A 16,874-nucleotide genomic window follows, 5' to 3' on the forward strand; every position below is an offset into this window, starting at 1 on the left:
AATAAATAGAAGTGTTGGGTATTGTGAAGTATTATTCGTTTTATTTTTTTTCCCACACAATCACACAAACTCTTCTGGAACCAAGTAGTTAAATAACATGACATAAAACATCTCAAAAATGAGCTACAGTTGTCACGGCAATCATAAATATGAGAAAGAAGAAGACAAAAATCTCTGAGTGAAGTTTCTTCTTTATTCATGACCAGGGAAGCAAATCCAAAAATCTTCCAAAATGTGAATCCAGCACTCAGTTTTTCTAGTATCACACAATTTACATCTTAATAACTTTGTCTGATTACATGAAACAAAGAACTCTTATCTTACTGGCAGTTGCGAAGAGGTTACAACTGTCTCGTTTGCTAGTGCAGCCCGTTTCTCACACTCTCAAGACTCACATGGTCTTCCTACACACATTTACATTTGCACATTTACAGAATGTGCGATAGTGTCTCAGGCTATCAGTTATCACAGCTGCATGAGACAGAAACTCATGCATGAAACAACACCTAAAATATTTCTTTAATAATTCACACGTATATACATTCATATTAAACAAGATAAAAGAAAAGGATAATCCATCCTCACAGTGAAGAAGCCAGGAGTGTATATTATATTATATTAATTATAATTATATTATACTTTCACAACAATATTTTGAGAAAATGATGTGGAAATGTTCTAATGCATTCAATTTTCTAACTTCTAATCATCTTTTTCTAACGTACTGTGAAAGGTTTAACAAACACAGCAGTAAAAACAGTCAGTCTGACTACTGAAAATTCCCGATAGCCGAGTGTGATTTATTCACGCGGTGAATGTCATGATTTGATCGTGATTCTGGAGCAAACATCAAGCAAAATGAAATCAATTCAGATTATAAGCAGATGTGCTGTCATATCATCATCATCATCATCATCATCAAAATACAGAAGAGCACTGTACAGATGGCAGCTGACCAAGTTTAAAATGTTTACATGATTGAGATACATGCAAAAATGAAATGTTTCAGCTCAGGAAAACTTTTTCAGTACAGTATGAAGTAGAACATAGCAAAATCCGACCATGTGACCAGGGATTTCGCAGGCAGCCACACATATTATATTGATATCTGGATAATATCTTACATTACCAATATATCTGTATATCTAAACTGGGCACCTGTTAGTATTAAACTACTAAAAACATCTACTCCTTCACTGAGTAAAGAATGTTCTGGAATAGTACATTGTTACTTCATAAACTGTATAAAACTTTATAGTTTCTTAGTGTTGATAAAATCACTGCTCCTCTAGTAAATATAAAGGAATACACAAAACTACCACACTATATTTCTGTATAAATCTCATTTGGCCCGATATAAGTATTTAGAATGGACCTAGTTGATTTCCACATGTTCTGATGAGAACTGCAGCATGTCCTCGATCTCAGCCGTGTGAATGAGTTTGTGCCGCTGCAGATTAGTATACCGAGTAAAACCCTTCCCACACACCGTGCAGTGATGCGGCTTCTCTCCAGTGTGAATGTGCTGGTGTCGCTGGAAACTGCTATGCCGAGTAAAACTCTTCCCACACGCTGAACAGTAATACGGCTTTTCCCCAGTGTGAACGTGTTGGTGCTCTTGAAGATCAGCTCCTTGTGTAAAACTCCGGCCACATTCCAAGCAGTGAAAGGGTTTTTCTCCAGTGTGAAAGAGCAGGTGTTTCTGGAGATTACCCTTCTGTGTAAAACTCATCCCACAGGCCGAGCACTGATAGGGCTTCTCTCCGGTGTGAATGCGCTGGTGCTGCTGCAGATTGCTCTGGTCACTGAAACTCTTCCCACACTCCAGGCAGTGATAGGGCCTCTCTCCTGTGTGAATGCGCTGGTGTTGCTGGAGATGGCTTCTTTGCGTAAAACTCATCCCACAGTCTGAGCAGTGATACGGCTTCTCTCCTGAGTGGATACGCTCGTGCTGTTTGAGATTACTCTTCTGATTGAAACTCTTCCCGCACTGCGAGCACTGATACGGCTTCTCTCCTGAGTGGATACGCTGGTGCTGATTGAGATTACTCTTTTGACTGAAAATTTTCCCACACTGTGAGCACTGGTGAATCTCTTTTTGTATAATTCTGAGAGAGGTGTCAGTGAGGAAAGACCCAAATGACCACTGCTGACTACTGGAGCTCTCTGTAGGTTCTAGATTCTCACTTTTAATCTCTTCTGCCTTCATGGTAGTCTGATCTTTTGATGGTCTTGTGGAGGTAAATTTATAATTGATAGGAAAGCGGACAGCAGGAGAAGACAGGACACCACTCATCTAGAACAGAAAGAGACAAAAAAATGGGTCAATGAGTCAATATTTTAACCAGAAAAACCACAAGCTGAAATTCTGAGCTATCTGGAACCCAGGGTATATCTGTGACTGGTGCAGACTGGCAGTGGAGGATTGGGACTTTCTCCAGAAATCCCTCTGGTGTTGTCCCTTGCTCTAAGATCACTCTGATACTGCTGCAGTCTAACACGGGTTACTGGCCCATGAGTGTATTGCATGGTGCAATTATTTGCAGACAGAGATTGCTAAGTATTTCGCAAAGACAGCCACTGCCTTTCAGGGTGGTGACAAACATCAGTTGCCTTTGTGGTTTTTGCAACAGAAGATAAGATTTTAACATTTCTGACAAAGTGTTTATAACGTTTCATACACATGGCAAAATTTCAAACACTTTTAACACCCAAATTTTTTTTAAAAACAGAAAGGTTATATAAAAACCATAACACAAAACATACACTCACTATCCACTTTATTAGGAACACCTGTACATTTATACAATTATCTAATCAGTCAATCATGTGGCAGCAGCACAATGCATAAACTCATGCAGATGCAGGTCAAGAGCTTCAGTTAATGTTCACATCAAACATCAGAATGAAGAAAAAGTGTGATCTCTGTGACTTTAATCGTGGTGTGGTTGTTGGTGTCAGATGGGCTGGTTTGAGTTTTTCAGAAACTGCTGATCTCCTGCAGGGATTTTCACACACAACAGTCTGTAGAGTTTACACAGAATGGTGCAAAAAAACAAAAAACACTGAGTGAGCGACAGTTCTGTGGGAGGAAACGCCTTGTTGAGGAGAGTGGTCAGAGGAAAATGGCCAGACTGGTCTGAACTGACAGGAAATCTATAGTAACTCAATGACTCTTTACACCCGTGGTGAGCAGAAAAGCATCTCAGCATGAACAGCAGAACAGCTACAACAGCAGAAGGCCACATCAGGTTCCTCTCCTGTCCGCCAAGAACAGGAATCTGAGGCTCTCATGGACACAGACTCACCCAAATTGACTAGGAAAAAAAAAATCACCTGATCTTTCTCCAGTCTTCAACTGTAAAAACTATAAAAGTGCAGTAACTCGTGGCAGATTATATGATTTAAAGTCGAGGTTTACATCAGTTATTCTTCTTAAGTGTAAATTTACACACACTCAGGAGCACGAGCAGGCTACGAACGTTCTGCTGAAATTGCAGGATTCTCATGAATGCCAAATGTATTGTGTAAACACTCTCGAGAAAGATTTACGAATAAACCTGTTCGTATCCAGCTTGATGAGGCCTGTTGTCGTCAAGCTAAAGTTATTTAGCTACTTTGTCATTACGGTCCTGCTGAATAAAACAATAAAAACCCTCATACAATTTGTAATGGTTTTAATGGTTATAATGGGAATGGTAAAGGTTTTAATGGAAGCTGTAATGGTCCCTGTGGGTCTCTACTGGTAATCTGTTGCCTTCTATTGGTGGCATGTTTTGTCTAGTGGATACCATTAAGGACCAGTAATGGTTTTAATGGTTAGCTGATGGTTTGTAATGGCATTTGTAGTGGAAACCATTAGAATTTCTGTGATGGTTTCTATTGTTTTTATTTCAGCAGAGCAATGCTAGCGACCCACACCACAGAGCCAAACCACAGAGTCCTGCAGCTCAATTATGGTTATCATCAATTTAGTAATTAACTAATTAACAATTACCCGCACACACTGTAACGTTTAATTAGTGCTGAAGTGCATGTGAGTCCTGATTGGACATATTGTTTTCTAGCCTGTGTAGTGCACTAGCACAGGAAGTAAAAAGCCACTTAGGATGGTTAGCTTTCTGAGCTTTCTTACCTCGAGCTTTACAGCAGAACTGCAGCTGAAAACCTCAAATACACCCACAGCGGAGCAGATGGAAGTGTGGAGGTAAAACCCTGTCAGAAATAATTTAATGCCAATCAGCAAAATGCAGCACGTCTTCTTCTGTTTGTGTGGATGTGACACAGCTAGACACTCACAGCGCCACCTACTGGAGCTTTCTGCTTCTTCTGCTTGGAGTTTTAGTGTGTTCTCGCCACCTGCTGGGCTGGAGGGAGGAACAGTGATGAGAAAAAGATCCTACAGTCCTACTTTCTTTAGGTATCTCAGTAATGCATTATATATTTTATACTGATCCGAACCATTATACAGCAGATTATTAAGTGAAAAAATTTCTTATTCTCATTTCTCTTAATTCTTCCAGCAGATATGACCTTTCTCCTTCAAAAGCATTACAGTATAACAGAACACATGAACATCAACAGTTCTGCTGATCCGCATTTACTGCAGTTTCCAGACTCATGTTTCCAAATTTCATACAGAGAATAAATCAGAGCTCTATGCCCAAGGCGAAGTCTCGTTATAATGAGATCTTCTCTTCTGTTACCAACATTTCTTCTTTCACTACCAACTTTACTGATTTTGAACATGATATAGATGCCATGTCTTCCCCTTTCTTCCTCCTCAGAAACTTCTTGCCACTTTCTTTTTATAGCCAGCCATTCTGCTTAAAGCCTTATCTTCTGTTTTACGTAATGAGATATTTCTCTCTATATTAGAGCATTTCAGAGCCTGCTGTGCCAGATGGTCTTCCTCCTCATTTCCCAAGTTTTTAGCTGTAAACAAACTTAACTGTATTTCATACAAATATCTTATCTGGAAGATCTCCCAGTTAATAATGCAGTAAATGAGTCTGAGCAGATCATCATGCTCAAAGGTCGAGCATCCTCCAACCATCGAATAGCTAACAAAATCACTATCGTCTCTGTTGAGAACACTCCGACTGGAACATACACAGCTGCTGCAGCTCGAGCAGGTTCAGGATCTTTAGACCCATCAGTAAATACTGTAATCACTGAGTTGTATTTCTTCTCTAGATACTGTTTAACCCCTACTTCCTACTGGAGCATTGTGCACTCACGAACCAGTTAACAAAGTGAAAAACAAAGTGAAAAAAAAAAAAAACCTGTAAGTTAAAGAATCAGGCACTGAACCAGACCGTCTCTTACCCGAGCAACAGTGCTCCTACTCACGATAACTGCCTCATATTGGTCATCACTCTAATTTATATTATTAATAAGGGTTTATTTTGAAATATCAGCTAATTAGGATGAGAAGTGTACATAAATGATGTCTTGCAGTAATACACAGACTTTCTTGTTTTTTTTCTGATTAATAACAGGAGCTGTTAGGAGGGAATTAGAAGAAGAAAACATTTGTCACACGTACATTACAGCACAGTGAAATTCTTTTCTTCACATATCCCACTCTTTTTGGAAGCTGGGGTCAGCTATGATACTGCACCCCTAGAGCAGAGAGAGTTAAGGGCCTTGCTCAAGGGCCCAACAGCAGCAACCTGTTGGTGCTGGGGCTCAAACCACTAACCTTCTGATCAGTTACCCAGAGCTTTAACCACTGAGCCACGACTACCCAGCAGGGATGGGACAGAAGAGAAGCTTCAGATGGAAGGTTCAGCATATCTAAAAGCATGTCTATACAGTGGAAACAGGATGATATGATGCTGATTAACATCAGAAGCATGATATTCGCTTTCACTGCAATGTCAACGAAACCCAGTTATATACATCTGCCAAACGAGATGAAATCTCTCAGATAACTGGGTTAACACTGTACTGAGTAAAACACCACTCAGTGTCTGCTAACTCTCTCTTCCTCATCCCAAATACAACACACATCTTAGTCCTCGGACCCAGTGGTCTTTATGGTTTGGCTAAAGACTCCAAGTGGTGTCCTAGCCTGCAATATCCTGGTTTCTTGATGTAGATTTTAGGCAAGATACATAGGTTTGTTAAAGCAATATAAATAGGATAACTAGTTGACGTTTTAGTTAGTAAGCCAGCTTCATTGATATGATAGATAGCTATTTACAGTGGGGCAAAAAAGTATTTAGTCAGCCACCAATTGTGCAAGTTCTCCCACTTAAAAAGATGAGAGAGGCCTGTAATTTTCATCATAGGTACACTTCAACTATGAGAGACAGAATGGGGGGAAAGAATCCAGGAAATCACATTGTAGGATTTTTAATGAATTAACTGGTAAATTCCTCGGGAAAATAAGTATTTGGTCACCTACAAACAAGCAGGATTTCTGGCTCTCACAGACCTGTAACAACTTCTTTAAGAGGCTCCTCTGTCCTCCACTTGTTACCTGTTTTAATGGCACCTGTTTGAACTCGTTATCAGTATAAAAGACACCTGTCCACAACCTCAAACAGTCACACTCCAAACTCCACTATGGCCAAGACCAAAGAGCTGTCAAAGGACACCAGAAACAAAATTGTAGACCTGCACCAGGCTGGGAAGACTGAATCTGCAATAGGTAAGCAGCTTGGTGTGAAGAAATCAACTGTGGGAGCAATTATTAGAAAAAGGAAGACATACAAGACCACTGATAATCTCCCTCAATCTGGGGCTCCACGCAAGATCTCACCCCGTGGGGTCAAAATGATCACAAGAACGGTGAGCAAAAATCCCAGAACCACACGGGGGACCTAGTGAATGACCTGCAGAGAGCTGGGACCAAAGTAACAAAGGCTACCATCAGTAACACACTAAACCGCCAGGGACTCAAATCCTGCAGTGCCAGACGTGTCCCCCTGCTTAAGCCAGTACATGTCCAGGCCCATCAGAAGTTTGCTAGAGAGCATTTGGATGATCCAGAAGAGGATTGGGAGAATGTCATATGGTCAGATGAAACCAAAATAGAACTTTTTGGTAAAAACTCAACTTGTCATGTTTGGAGGAGAAAGAATTCTGAGTTGCATCCAAAGAACACCATACCTACTGTGAAGCATGGGGGTGGAAACATCATGCTTTGGGGCTGTTTTTCTGCAAAGGGACCAGGACGACTGATCTGTGTAAAGGAAAGAATGAATGGGGCCATGTATCGTGAGATTTTGAGTGAAAACCTCCTTCCATCAGCAAAGGCATTGAAGATGAAACGTGGCTGGGTCTTTCAGCATGACAATGATCACAAACACACCGCCCGGGCAACGAAGGAGTGGCTTCGTAAGAAGCATTTCAAGGTCCTGGAGTGGCCTAGCCAGTCTCCAGATCTCAACCCCATAGAAAATCTTTGGAAGGAGTTGAATGTCTGTGTTGCCCAGCGACAGCCCCAAAACATCACTGCTCTAGTGGAGATCTGCATGGAGGAATGGGCCAAAATACCAGCAACAGTGTGTGAAAACCTTGTGAAGACTTACAGAAAAACGTTTGACCTCTGTCATTGCCAACAAAGGGTATATAACAAAGTATTGAGATGAACTTTTGTTATTGACCAAATACTTATTTTCCACCATAATTTGTAAATAAATTCTTTAAAAAACAGACAGTGTGATTTCCTGGATTCTTTCCCCCCATTCTGTCTCTCATAGTTGAAGTGTACCTATGATGAAAATTACAGGCCTCTCTCATCTTTTTAAGTGGGAGAACTTGCACAATTGGTGGCTGACTAAATACTTTTTTGCCCCACTGTAGCTGAGATGAATCGGGTGCTGCAAAGATGGAGCTCCGTGGCCCAATTATCCCTTCTAACTGCCTGTAACCACAACCGTCTTCTGTTAGCTTGGAAAAATGTGCGATTCGATAGGATGCGGTAAAAGCGAACGCGTTTATGTACGCTTGTCTGACACCCAATAGCACACTGTGAAATTTTAGAAAACAAATGGTTTGATGTTAAAAATCACCATAGTCTCCCACTATGTTTCTGCAACCAGGAGGCACGGCTGATATCAGAGTGATGCATCACTCTGGCCTATTTAGACTTCCATGATTGCTGGTGATGATTATCATCAAAGTCTGCAAACACAGCTCTGGAACTTACAACCAAGCTTCTGACCGCAATGAATATACTGTGCATAGTTCATTGTACAGTGTCCTCCGAAAGTATTGGAACAGCAAGTTCAATTCTATTGTTTTTGCTATACACTGAAGACATTTGGGTTTGAGATCAAAAGATGAATCTGACACGATAGATCAGAATTTCAGCTTTCATTTCCTCATATTTACATCTAGACGTGTTAAACAACTTAGAACATGGCACTTTTTGTTTGAACCCAACCATTTTTCAAATCATCAAAAATATTGGAACATGTGACTGACAGGTGTCTCTTGTTGCCCAGGTGTGTCCTGTTAGATTGAAAGTTTAAATAATTAATAGCTCAGAATTTCTCCTCTTGGTTTGAGTAAACTTATTATAATTTACTTCAAGACTTACCTGTTTCTATACTTTTGCTCACCTAAAAATTGTGTGATCTGCCACCAAAGGTTTTCAGTTGTTTAACACATCAAGATGTAAATATCAGGGAATGAAAGTTCTGATCTATCATCTTGTATTCATCTTTTTATCTCAAACCCAAATATATAGCGAAAACAATAGAATAGGCCTTGGTGTTCCAATACTTTTGGAGGCGGCTGTATGGGACAAATCAACTTGAGTTGTTCATAGAGTCATCATGATCAAGGTCTGAACCACCATATTGACCCATCTTACCAAGTGCCAAAGGGAGGTATGATTGCAAAAAGATGGAAGAGTGTTGGACCTTTTCAATTAATATTTATTTTATTCTGCATTTTTCCTTCAATGTATTTTATGTGTCACTGAGAACAAATTTTTTCCCCATTCTGATGTTTGATGTGAACATTAACTGAAGCTCTTGAACCGTATCTGCATGAATTTATGTATTTAAATATTTAGAATAAAGCTAGTTCCTTCCCAGTTCCTTCATGAGAACTGCTGCATGTCCTCATTCTCAGCTGTGTGAACGTGCTCGTGTCGCTGAAAGTTTCTGTGCGTACTAAAACTCTTCCCACAGTGTGAACACTGATACAGCTTCTGTCCTGTGTGATTGCGCTGGTGTTGCTGGAGATTACAGAGGTAAGCAAAGCTATAACCACAAAGCGAGCAGCAATATGGCTTCTCTCCTGTGTGAACAAACTGGTGATTTTTTAGATAACTCTTTTGACTGAAATTCTTTCCACACTCCGAGCAGTGATACGGCTTTTCTCCTGAGTGAACGCGCTTGTGTTTAAGGAGATTACTCTGGTTGCGAAAGCTTTTCCCACACTGTGAGCAGGAATACGGCTTCTCTCCGGTGTGAATGCGTTGGTGTACGTGGAGAGTGTCCTCTCGATTAAAACTCTTCCCACACTCCGAGCACAGATACAGCTTTTCTCCTGAGTGAATGCGCTGGTGTTTTAGGAGATTACTCTGGTTGCGAAAGCTTTTCCCACACTCTGAACAGGAATATGGCTTCTCTCCAGTGTGAATGCGTTGGTGTACGTGGAGAGTGTCCTCTCGATTAAAATTTTTTCCACACTCCGAGCAGTGATACGGCTTCTCTCCTTTGTGAATGCGCTGGTGTTTTAGGAGATTACTCTGGTTACGAAAGCTCTTCCCACACTGTGAGCAGGAATACGGTCTCTCTCCAGTGTGAACACGCTGGTGTACGTGGAGAGTGTCTTCTCGATTAAAATTTTTCCCACACTCCGAGCAGTGGTACGGCTTCTCTCCGGTATGAATACGCTGGTGTTGTTTGAGAGTGCTCTTTTGTCTGAAGCTTTTCCCACACATTGAGCAGTAGTGAAGTTCTTTTTGCATTAGTCTGGGAGAGGCGTTATCGTGGAAAGGAGTAGATGAGCTTTGGTGACTGCTTGAGATCTCTGTGGGCTCCAGATGCTCACATTTAATCTCATCTGTCTTCATTCTAGTTAGATCTCTTGATGTTCTTGTGGAGGTAATTTCAAGATGCGTAGGAAACACGACAGCAGTAGAAGACAGGACACCACTCATATCTAGTGCAGAAAGCGGCAAAAAAAAAAAGAAACATGAATAAATACACCACATAGTTGCATTTTAAACAGCTAAAATACAGAGCAAAACAACAGCTTTCCTGCCTGGAAAACAGAGTTTATAAGCTGTGCAGAGTGACAGCAGAGTGGCGTGATTTCGTCTGGAGCAAGGAGAAGCTTTGAAGAAAGTCGGCATGTCTGTGATCGGTCACTCTGGGAACGCTCGGATACCGCTCCAGTGTAACATCCCGACATCCTATAACTCAACTGCATGGTATACCTGCTTACAAGCATGTTTACCAGGTGTTTTCACAAAGATGGTGAAAATGATCAAAAAAATACAAATGTTTAATTAAACCTACTAACAGTGAGGGTGAACCAGAGTATGTGAGAACAGTGGAGTGATTACAGAAGGCTTTGAGTGAAAAAATAAAAAAATCTGGAGTGGAGAGTTAGCAGAATGATTACGAAAAGCTTCGAGCAAGGAGTGCAAATTGCTCCCGCTTCAGTCCTCACAGACTCTGGCTCGGATAGCTACAGATTTGGATCAGTCTCCTAAGCTGTATCATTCTGTCCTGTACAGTGGAAACGTGCTAATAATTGCACCATAAAGATGCACTTCCCAAAAGTGTTACCATGATAAGACAACGCTGCAGTCCAGCTAAACCCATTATGTCCATACTGTATGTCCTATTTTATGACATACTCACTCCTTTTGTCTGTTCTTTGTACAACTGTTACAATATAATTACCAAAATCCACTTAACTGGTGTCATACAGGAGGAGGATTGGCTGCTTTTGAGTCTGAGACCTCACTGGTTTCCTCCTAATGCCCTCTTTTTCCTTGAAATGTAGTTTAGCATCTATCAGGGTGCAAATAGTGGTCTAAAGTGCAGGAAAACTAAATAAACAGGTAAATAAATAAATATATAACCAAATGACTACTAAGTCGCAATGTCTCGAGAGACAGAGAGCTTTGCATTGTACACATGCTGCCATGGTGTAATTAAAAGACTTAACAATTCGATTTTTTTTTTTATGTACTGTGTATTTTTCTGTCAAATTATACAGACGCTGGTGGTGAAAGATCTTGGGGTCATGTTCCTACCTTGGTCATAACTGCCTGGGCCTCTCCTGGACCACTTTTCTGCCCATACACTGAGCTGACAATAATCACCTCCCTTTGCAACTCCTGATTTGTAATATGTCTCTGTCTAGATAGATGTCTTTCCTCCATGGCAGATGAACAGTTGAGTTGAGGATCATAAGGCGCCATTCAGTGAAAATAATACCATGTGTATTGGACACATCAAGGAATGCCTTTGCGGCTTCTTTTTGGAACATCACAAAATTAGGTGACACCACTGGGCAGAAGGTCTCGTCAGATCTGGCAATGAATGCATGCAAGGCAAAGGATCTCTCAATCCTTCTGCTAAGTGATCACAAGCAAATGGAAGTTTTCAGGGACACTCTATAAAGTCTGGCATTGGGGACTCTCATGCCAAGCTCTTTTTCCGACACACTATAATAAACTGATTCTCCAGAGAAATGCTATACGCAGTGCTCTGGTGCACTGTTATAGCGACTACATTCGCCTTTAACGTAGACTGGAACTATTCATCAGTCCCTGGAGAAGAACTACCATTTTGAGAACTACAGCAGATTCAGCGATGGGGTGTGTGCCATTCACAGAAGAGCCTTCACCTAAGGGCACACAAGACCTGGTAGTAGCCATGACTCGTGGTTAAAGGCTCTAGGTTACTGATTAAAAGATCAAGGGTCCAAGCTCCAGCACCTTTGCTCCGATTCTAGCTTCCTAACAAGTTGTGATATGCAAAGAAAAGAACTTTATTATACTCTAAAGAATACTGGAATAAAGGCTTATAAATGAAGATCTTTAAAGATCTGTTCACTAGGGGCTTCTTGCATTCATGAATGTTTCCTGGATTACTGTGCTGCTACTGTAGAGCAAGATCCATCTCACACAGGTTCTACAGAGCTTTTATTTAGACAAACACAAGCCTAATACAGGATAACCCAATTTTAATCATTTCCCCTGAAATAATGAGCTCCAGAATTATGGTTTGCATCTATTTAGTAGCCAGCCAACTAATTAATCAGTAATTATCTGCACACACTGTAAGCTTTGACTAGGGCTGAGTCCCAAATGAGTGCTGATTGGATATCTAGTGCACTCCAGAGTGTGTAAACAGCACTATCACTATTTTCTAGCCTGTGTAGTGCACTAGCATAGGAAGTAGAAAGCCATTTAGGATTGTTAGCTTGTTGAGTTGAACTTACCTTGAGCTTGAGCAGATGGAAGTGTGGAGGTAAAACCCTGGGAGAAATATCTGAATGGAAAGATGATTAGTAGAGTCGGAGAGCTCAGCTCATCAATCAGCAACACTGCAGCACGTCTTCTTCTAGTTCTGGGAATGTGGGACATCTAGACGCTCACAGCGCCACCTACTGGAGCTCTGTGCACTCACTCATCACCCAGGAACAAAGAGAAACTACAACTAAACTCAACATTTACACTAAACATCACACACACAGGAGTGAAAGTGTGTAAAGTGTAGAATAAAGCAGTGAAGCAGACTGTCTCTTCCCCGGGCAGTAGAGCTCCTCATCACTATAACAACATAAAGCTGATTTACTGCTGAAATAAAGCCCCAGAGAGCAAACAGCCATCAGCACACTGGATCATATTTCTACTAAAATGAATCTAAAATATTGCTGCTGAGTGACAGTTAGGATCTGTGAGAGGTGAGATGTTTTAATGGTTAACAAACAGAAACTCTTTTGACACAGTAAATGATCATCTCTTTTAGCTAACTAACTAACTAACTAAACTATAACCCAGCTCTGGTTAGTTTATATTACTAGTAAGGGTTTATTGTGAAATATCAGCTAATGGTCTATTTAAATGTCTTCAGTTTTCCTGTTAGGTTAATTAAGTGAGCTAGTTAGGTAAAGTGACAGGTTTCTGAAGGAGAAGTGTACTGAAATTCTATCTTGTCCAGTAATGCACTAACTTTCTTCTCTTTCTTATTATGCGTAACAGGAGCTGACAGGAGGTAGCAGGGACAGAAGAGAATCTTCATAATGAATCTGCAGGATATTTAAAGTGGTGTCAAACTTTTTATTTCAGATTATAAACTGCATGTTGCCTCAATGATTTTACTTTTGTATTACTGGATAGAGCATGTACTGTGTGTATAGTGAACTACGAACTATAGTGGAATTTTCAGTATTGTGTGCAAGTAGTTGCATGACAGCAAATGCACGAGTTAATTTGAAATAAAAGTGATGCTTTTTTTTTAATGTGTGTATACATATAAGTCACTTGTGCCATTCCAAATGTTTAAAGGGATCAACAATCCTAATATAATGTATATTAATGTATACACTCACCATCCACTTTATTAGGAACACCTGTACACCTTTTCATTTATACAGTTATCTAATCAGCCAATCATGTGGCAGCAGCACAACGCATAAACTCATGCAGATGCAGGTCAAGAGCTTCAGTTAATGTTCACATCAAATATCAGAGTGAAGAAAAAGTGTGATCTCTGTGATTTTTAACTGTGACATGGTTGTTGGTGTCAGATGGGCTGGTTTGAGTTTTTCAGAACCTGCTGATCTCCTGCAGGGATTTTCACACACAGCAGTCTGTAGAGTTTTACACAGAATGGTGCGAAAAACAAAAAACACTGAGTGAGCGACAGTTCTGTGTTTGGAAACGCCTTGTTGATAAGAGTGGTCAGAGGAAAATGGCCAGACTGGTTCGAGCTGCCAGGAGGGATATAGTAACTCAGATAATCACTCTTTACAACCGTGGTGAGCAGAAAAGCAGCTGGACAGTTGAAGATCAGAAAAAAAATATCTCCTGGTCTTTTTCCAGTCTTCAGCTGTTCAGTGTGAGGGAGTCTGTGTCCATGATCGCCTCAGGTTCCTGTTCTCAGCTGACAGGAGTGGAACCTGATGTGGTCTTCTGCTGTTGTAGTTCATCACTCACCTCAAGGTTTAATGTGTTGTTCGTTCTGAGATGCTTTTCTGCTCACCACGGTTGTAAAGAGTGATTATGAGTTACTACAGACTTCCTGTCAGCTCAGATCGGTCTGGTCATTCTCCTCTGATCTCTCTCTCATCAGCAAGGTGTTTCATCCTGCAGATCCTCCGCACATAGGACGCAATATATTATATTATATTATATTATATTATATTATATTATATTATATTATATTATATTATAATATAATATAATGGGCATGCATTAAGAATAAAAAAACTAAAACACTTGCACCTTCATTGGTGAATGTTAAATTCTTTAAAATAGTATATTTAATACAGTTTGCAGCATGTCCTTATTCTATTAAAGAGCTTGTGTTGCTGAAAGTTTGTCTGGTGACTAAAACTCTTCTCACTCTAAGGGCAGTGATACGACTTCTCAGCATGACTACGCTGGTGTTTTTGGAGATGGCTCATGCTAGGAAAACTCTTCCCACAGTCTGAGCAGTAATGGAGCTTCTGTCCACTGTGAACATGCTGGTGTAACTGGAAACTGTCCACTCGATTAAAAGTCTTCCCACACTCTAAGCAGTGATACGGTTTATCTCCAGTGTGGATGCGTTGATGTTTATAGAGAGTAGCCCATTGTGTAAAACTCTTCTGACAGTAGGAGCACTGATACGGTTTCTCTCCTGTGTGAATGTGCTGATGTTGCCGGAAACTTCTGTGCGTAGTAAAACTCTTCCCACACTGAGAACAGTGATAGGGCTTCTGTCCCGTGTGGGTTTGCTGGTGAACTCGGAGAGCAGTCGTTCTGTTAAAGTGTTTCCCACACTCTAAACACTGGTACGGCTTCTCTCCGGTGTGAATGCGCAGGTGTTGCTGGAGAGACCTCCTTTCTGTAAAACTCATCCCACACTGTGAACAGCTGTACGGCTTCTCTCCGGTGTGAATGCGCTGGTGGTTTATGAGCTTACAGTTCTCAATAAAACTCTTACCGCACTGGGAACACGTAAATGGCTTGTCTCCTGTGTGAATGCGGTGGTGTCGCTGGAGAGTACTCAGGCTTGCAAAAGTCTTGCCACACTGTGAGCAGTCATACGATTTGTTCCCTTTGTGAATACGTTGATGTAACTGGAGACTAAGGACATGTTTAAAACTCTTTCCGCATTCTAAGCAGTAATACGGTTTATACGGTTTGCACCGGTGTTGTCGGAGGCTACTAGTTTGTGTAAATCTCTTCCCACAGTCCGAGCAGCTATACGGCTTCTCTCCTGTGTGAACGCGCTGATGTTTTGTGAGACTACTCTTTTGTCTAAAGCTCTTCCCGCAGTCTGAGCAGTGATACGGCTTCTCTCCTGTGTGAATTCTCTGGTGCTGTCTAAGCTGACCGTTCTCAGTAAATCTCTTCCCACAGTGCGAACACTGATACGGTTTCTCTCCTGTGTGAATGCGCAGGTGTCGTCGGAAATTAGTCCTTTCGCTGAAACTCTTCCCACACTGTGAGCAGTGGTGAGTTTGTCTTTTTCTGTGAGGGGTGATTGTGTGGTTAGTATCAGATGAGCTTTGGTGACTACTCGAGCTCTCTGTGGGTTCCGGACTCTCACATTTAATCTCTTCTGACTTCATCCTAGTCAGATCTTCTGATGTTCTTGTGGTGGGAAATTTAAAATGTGTAGGAAAGTGGACCACAGAAGAAGACAGGACACCATTAAAAATCTAGGGAAAAAAAAGGCAAAAATGGTCAATGGTTCCATATTTTAAAGAAATAAACCATATTAATTAATTAATAATTAGCAGGACACACTATAACTTGTAACTGGTTACATATAGTGCACTCCAGAGTGTGTAAACAGCACTATCACTATTTTCTAGCCTGTGTAGTGCACTAGCATAGGAAGTAGAAAGCCATTTAGGATTGTTAGCTTGTTGAGTTGAACTTACCTTGAGCTTGAGCAGATGGAAGTGTGGAGGTAAAACCCTGGGAGAAATATCTGAATGGAAAGATGATTAGTAGAGTCGGAGAGCTCAGCTCATCAATCAGCAACACTGCAGCACGTCTTCTTCTAGTTCTGGGAATGTGGGACATCTAGACGCTCACAGCGCCACCTACTGGAGCTCTGTGCACTCACTCATCACCCAGGAACAAAGAGAAACTACAACTAAACTCAACATTTACACTAAACATCACACACACAGGAGTGAAAATCTGTAATGTAAAGTAATGTAAATCAGACTGTCTCTTCCCAGGTTTCTGAAGAATGAGGTGTGAACGCAGATGATATCTCTGCCAGTAATATAATGAGTTTCTTCTTAGTTAGTAGCAGAGTCACAAATTATAACACAATTCTTCTTGGAACTTGTAACCTTTTAAAGGTGGCTCTACAGCTAAAATAAAAACTGCCTAAGAAACACACACACACACACACACAGCAGTTTTGAAGAGTTTTGTGGCCTTTAAAAATACGCAGTGTTTAGTATTACAGTGAGGACAGAAGGTCTGCAGTGTGAACTGTGTTCTTAGCAAACAGAAGTAAGGAGCTTGACCGAGTCCTATATATAATAATTTTTTATTATTTCTGATGCCTGAGCATATTCAAAATTCAGGACCTACTCTGATCTACAATCTGCAGATCTGCAACTGCAAATGGCTCAGAGGGCTTACAACATTTTTATTTCTCGGTGGACATTAAGGCTCCGTATGTTTTATTGTGAAGAGCAGCGTTTAGCAT

The 16,874-nt window shown here is 40.9% G+C and overlaps 1 protein-coding gene across 1 annotated transcript; it reads right to left on the reverse strand.

Moving 5' to 3' along the window:
• Nucleotides 1–173: 173 nt before the first annotated feature.
• LOC128317963 (zinc finger protein 585A-like) lies at nt 174–16,290 on the reverse strand. Its single transcript, XM_053232119.1, has 6 exons — nt 16,087–16,290; nt 14,563–15,861; nt 12,430–12,574; nt 9,065–10,131; nt 4,136–4,399; nt 174–2,296 (listed from the first exon to the last, which is right to left on the reverse strand). Exons 2-6 carry the CDS (start codon nt 15,769–15,771, stop codon nt 1,376–1,378), a joined length of 3,606 nt encoding a protein of 1,201 aa, XP_053088094.1. The 5' UTR covers nt 15,772–15,861; nt 16,087–16,290; the 3' UTR covers nt 174–1,375.
• Between the last annotated feature and the right edge of the window lie 584 nt (nt 16,291–16,874).

Source organism: Pangasianodon hypophthalmus, chromosome 2 (genome assembly GCF_027358585.1).
Source record: "Pangasianodon hypophthalmus isolate fPanHyp1 chromosome 2, fPanHyp1.pri, whole genome shotgun sequence".
Classification (NCBI taxonomy): domain Eukaryota; kingdom Metazoa; phylum Chordata; class Actinopteri; order Siluriformes; family Pangasiidae; genus Pangasianodon; species Pangasianodon hypophthalmus.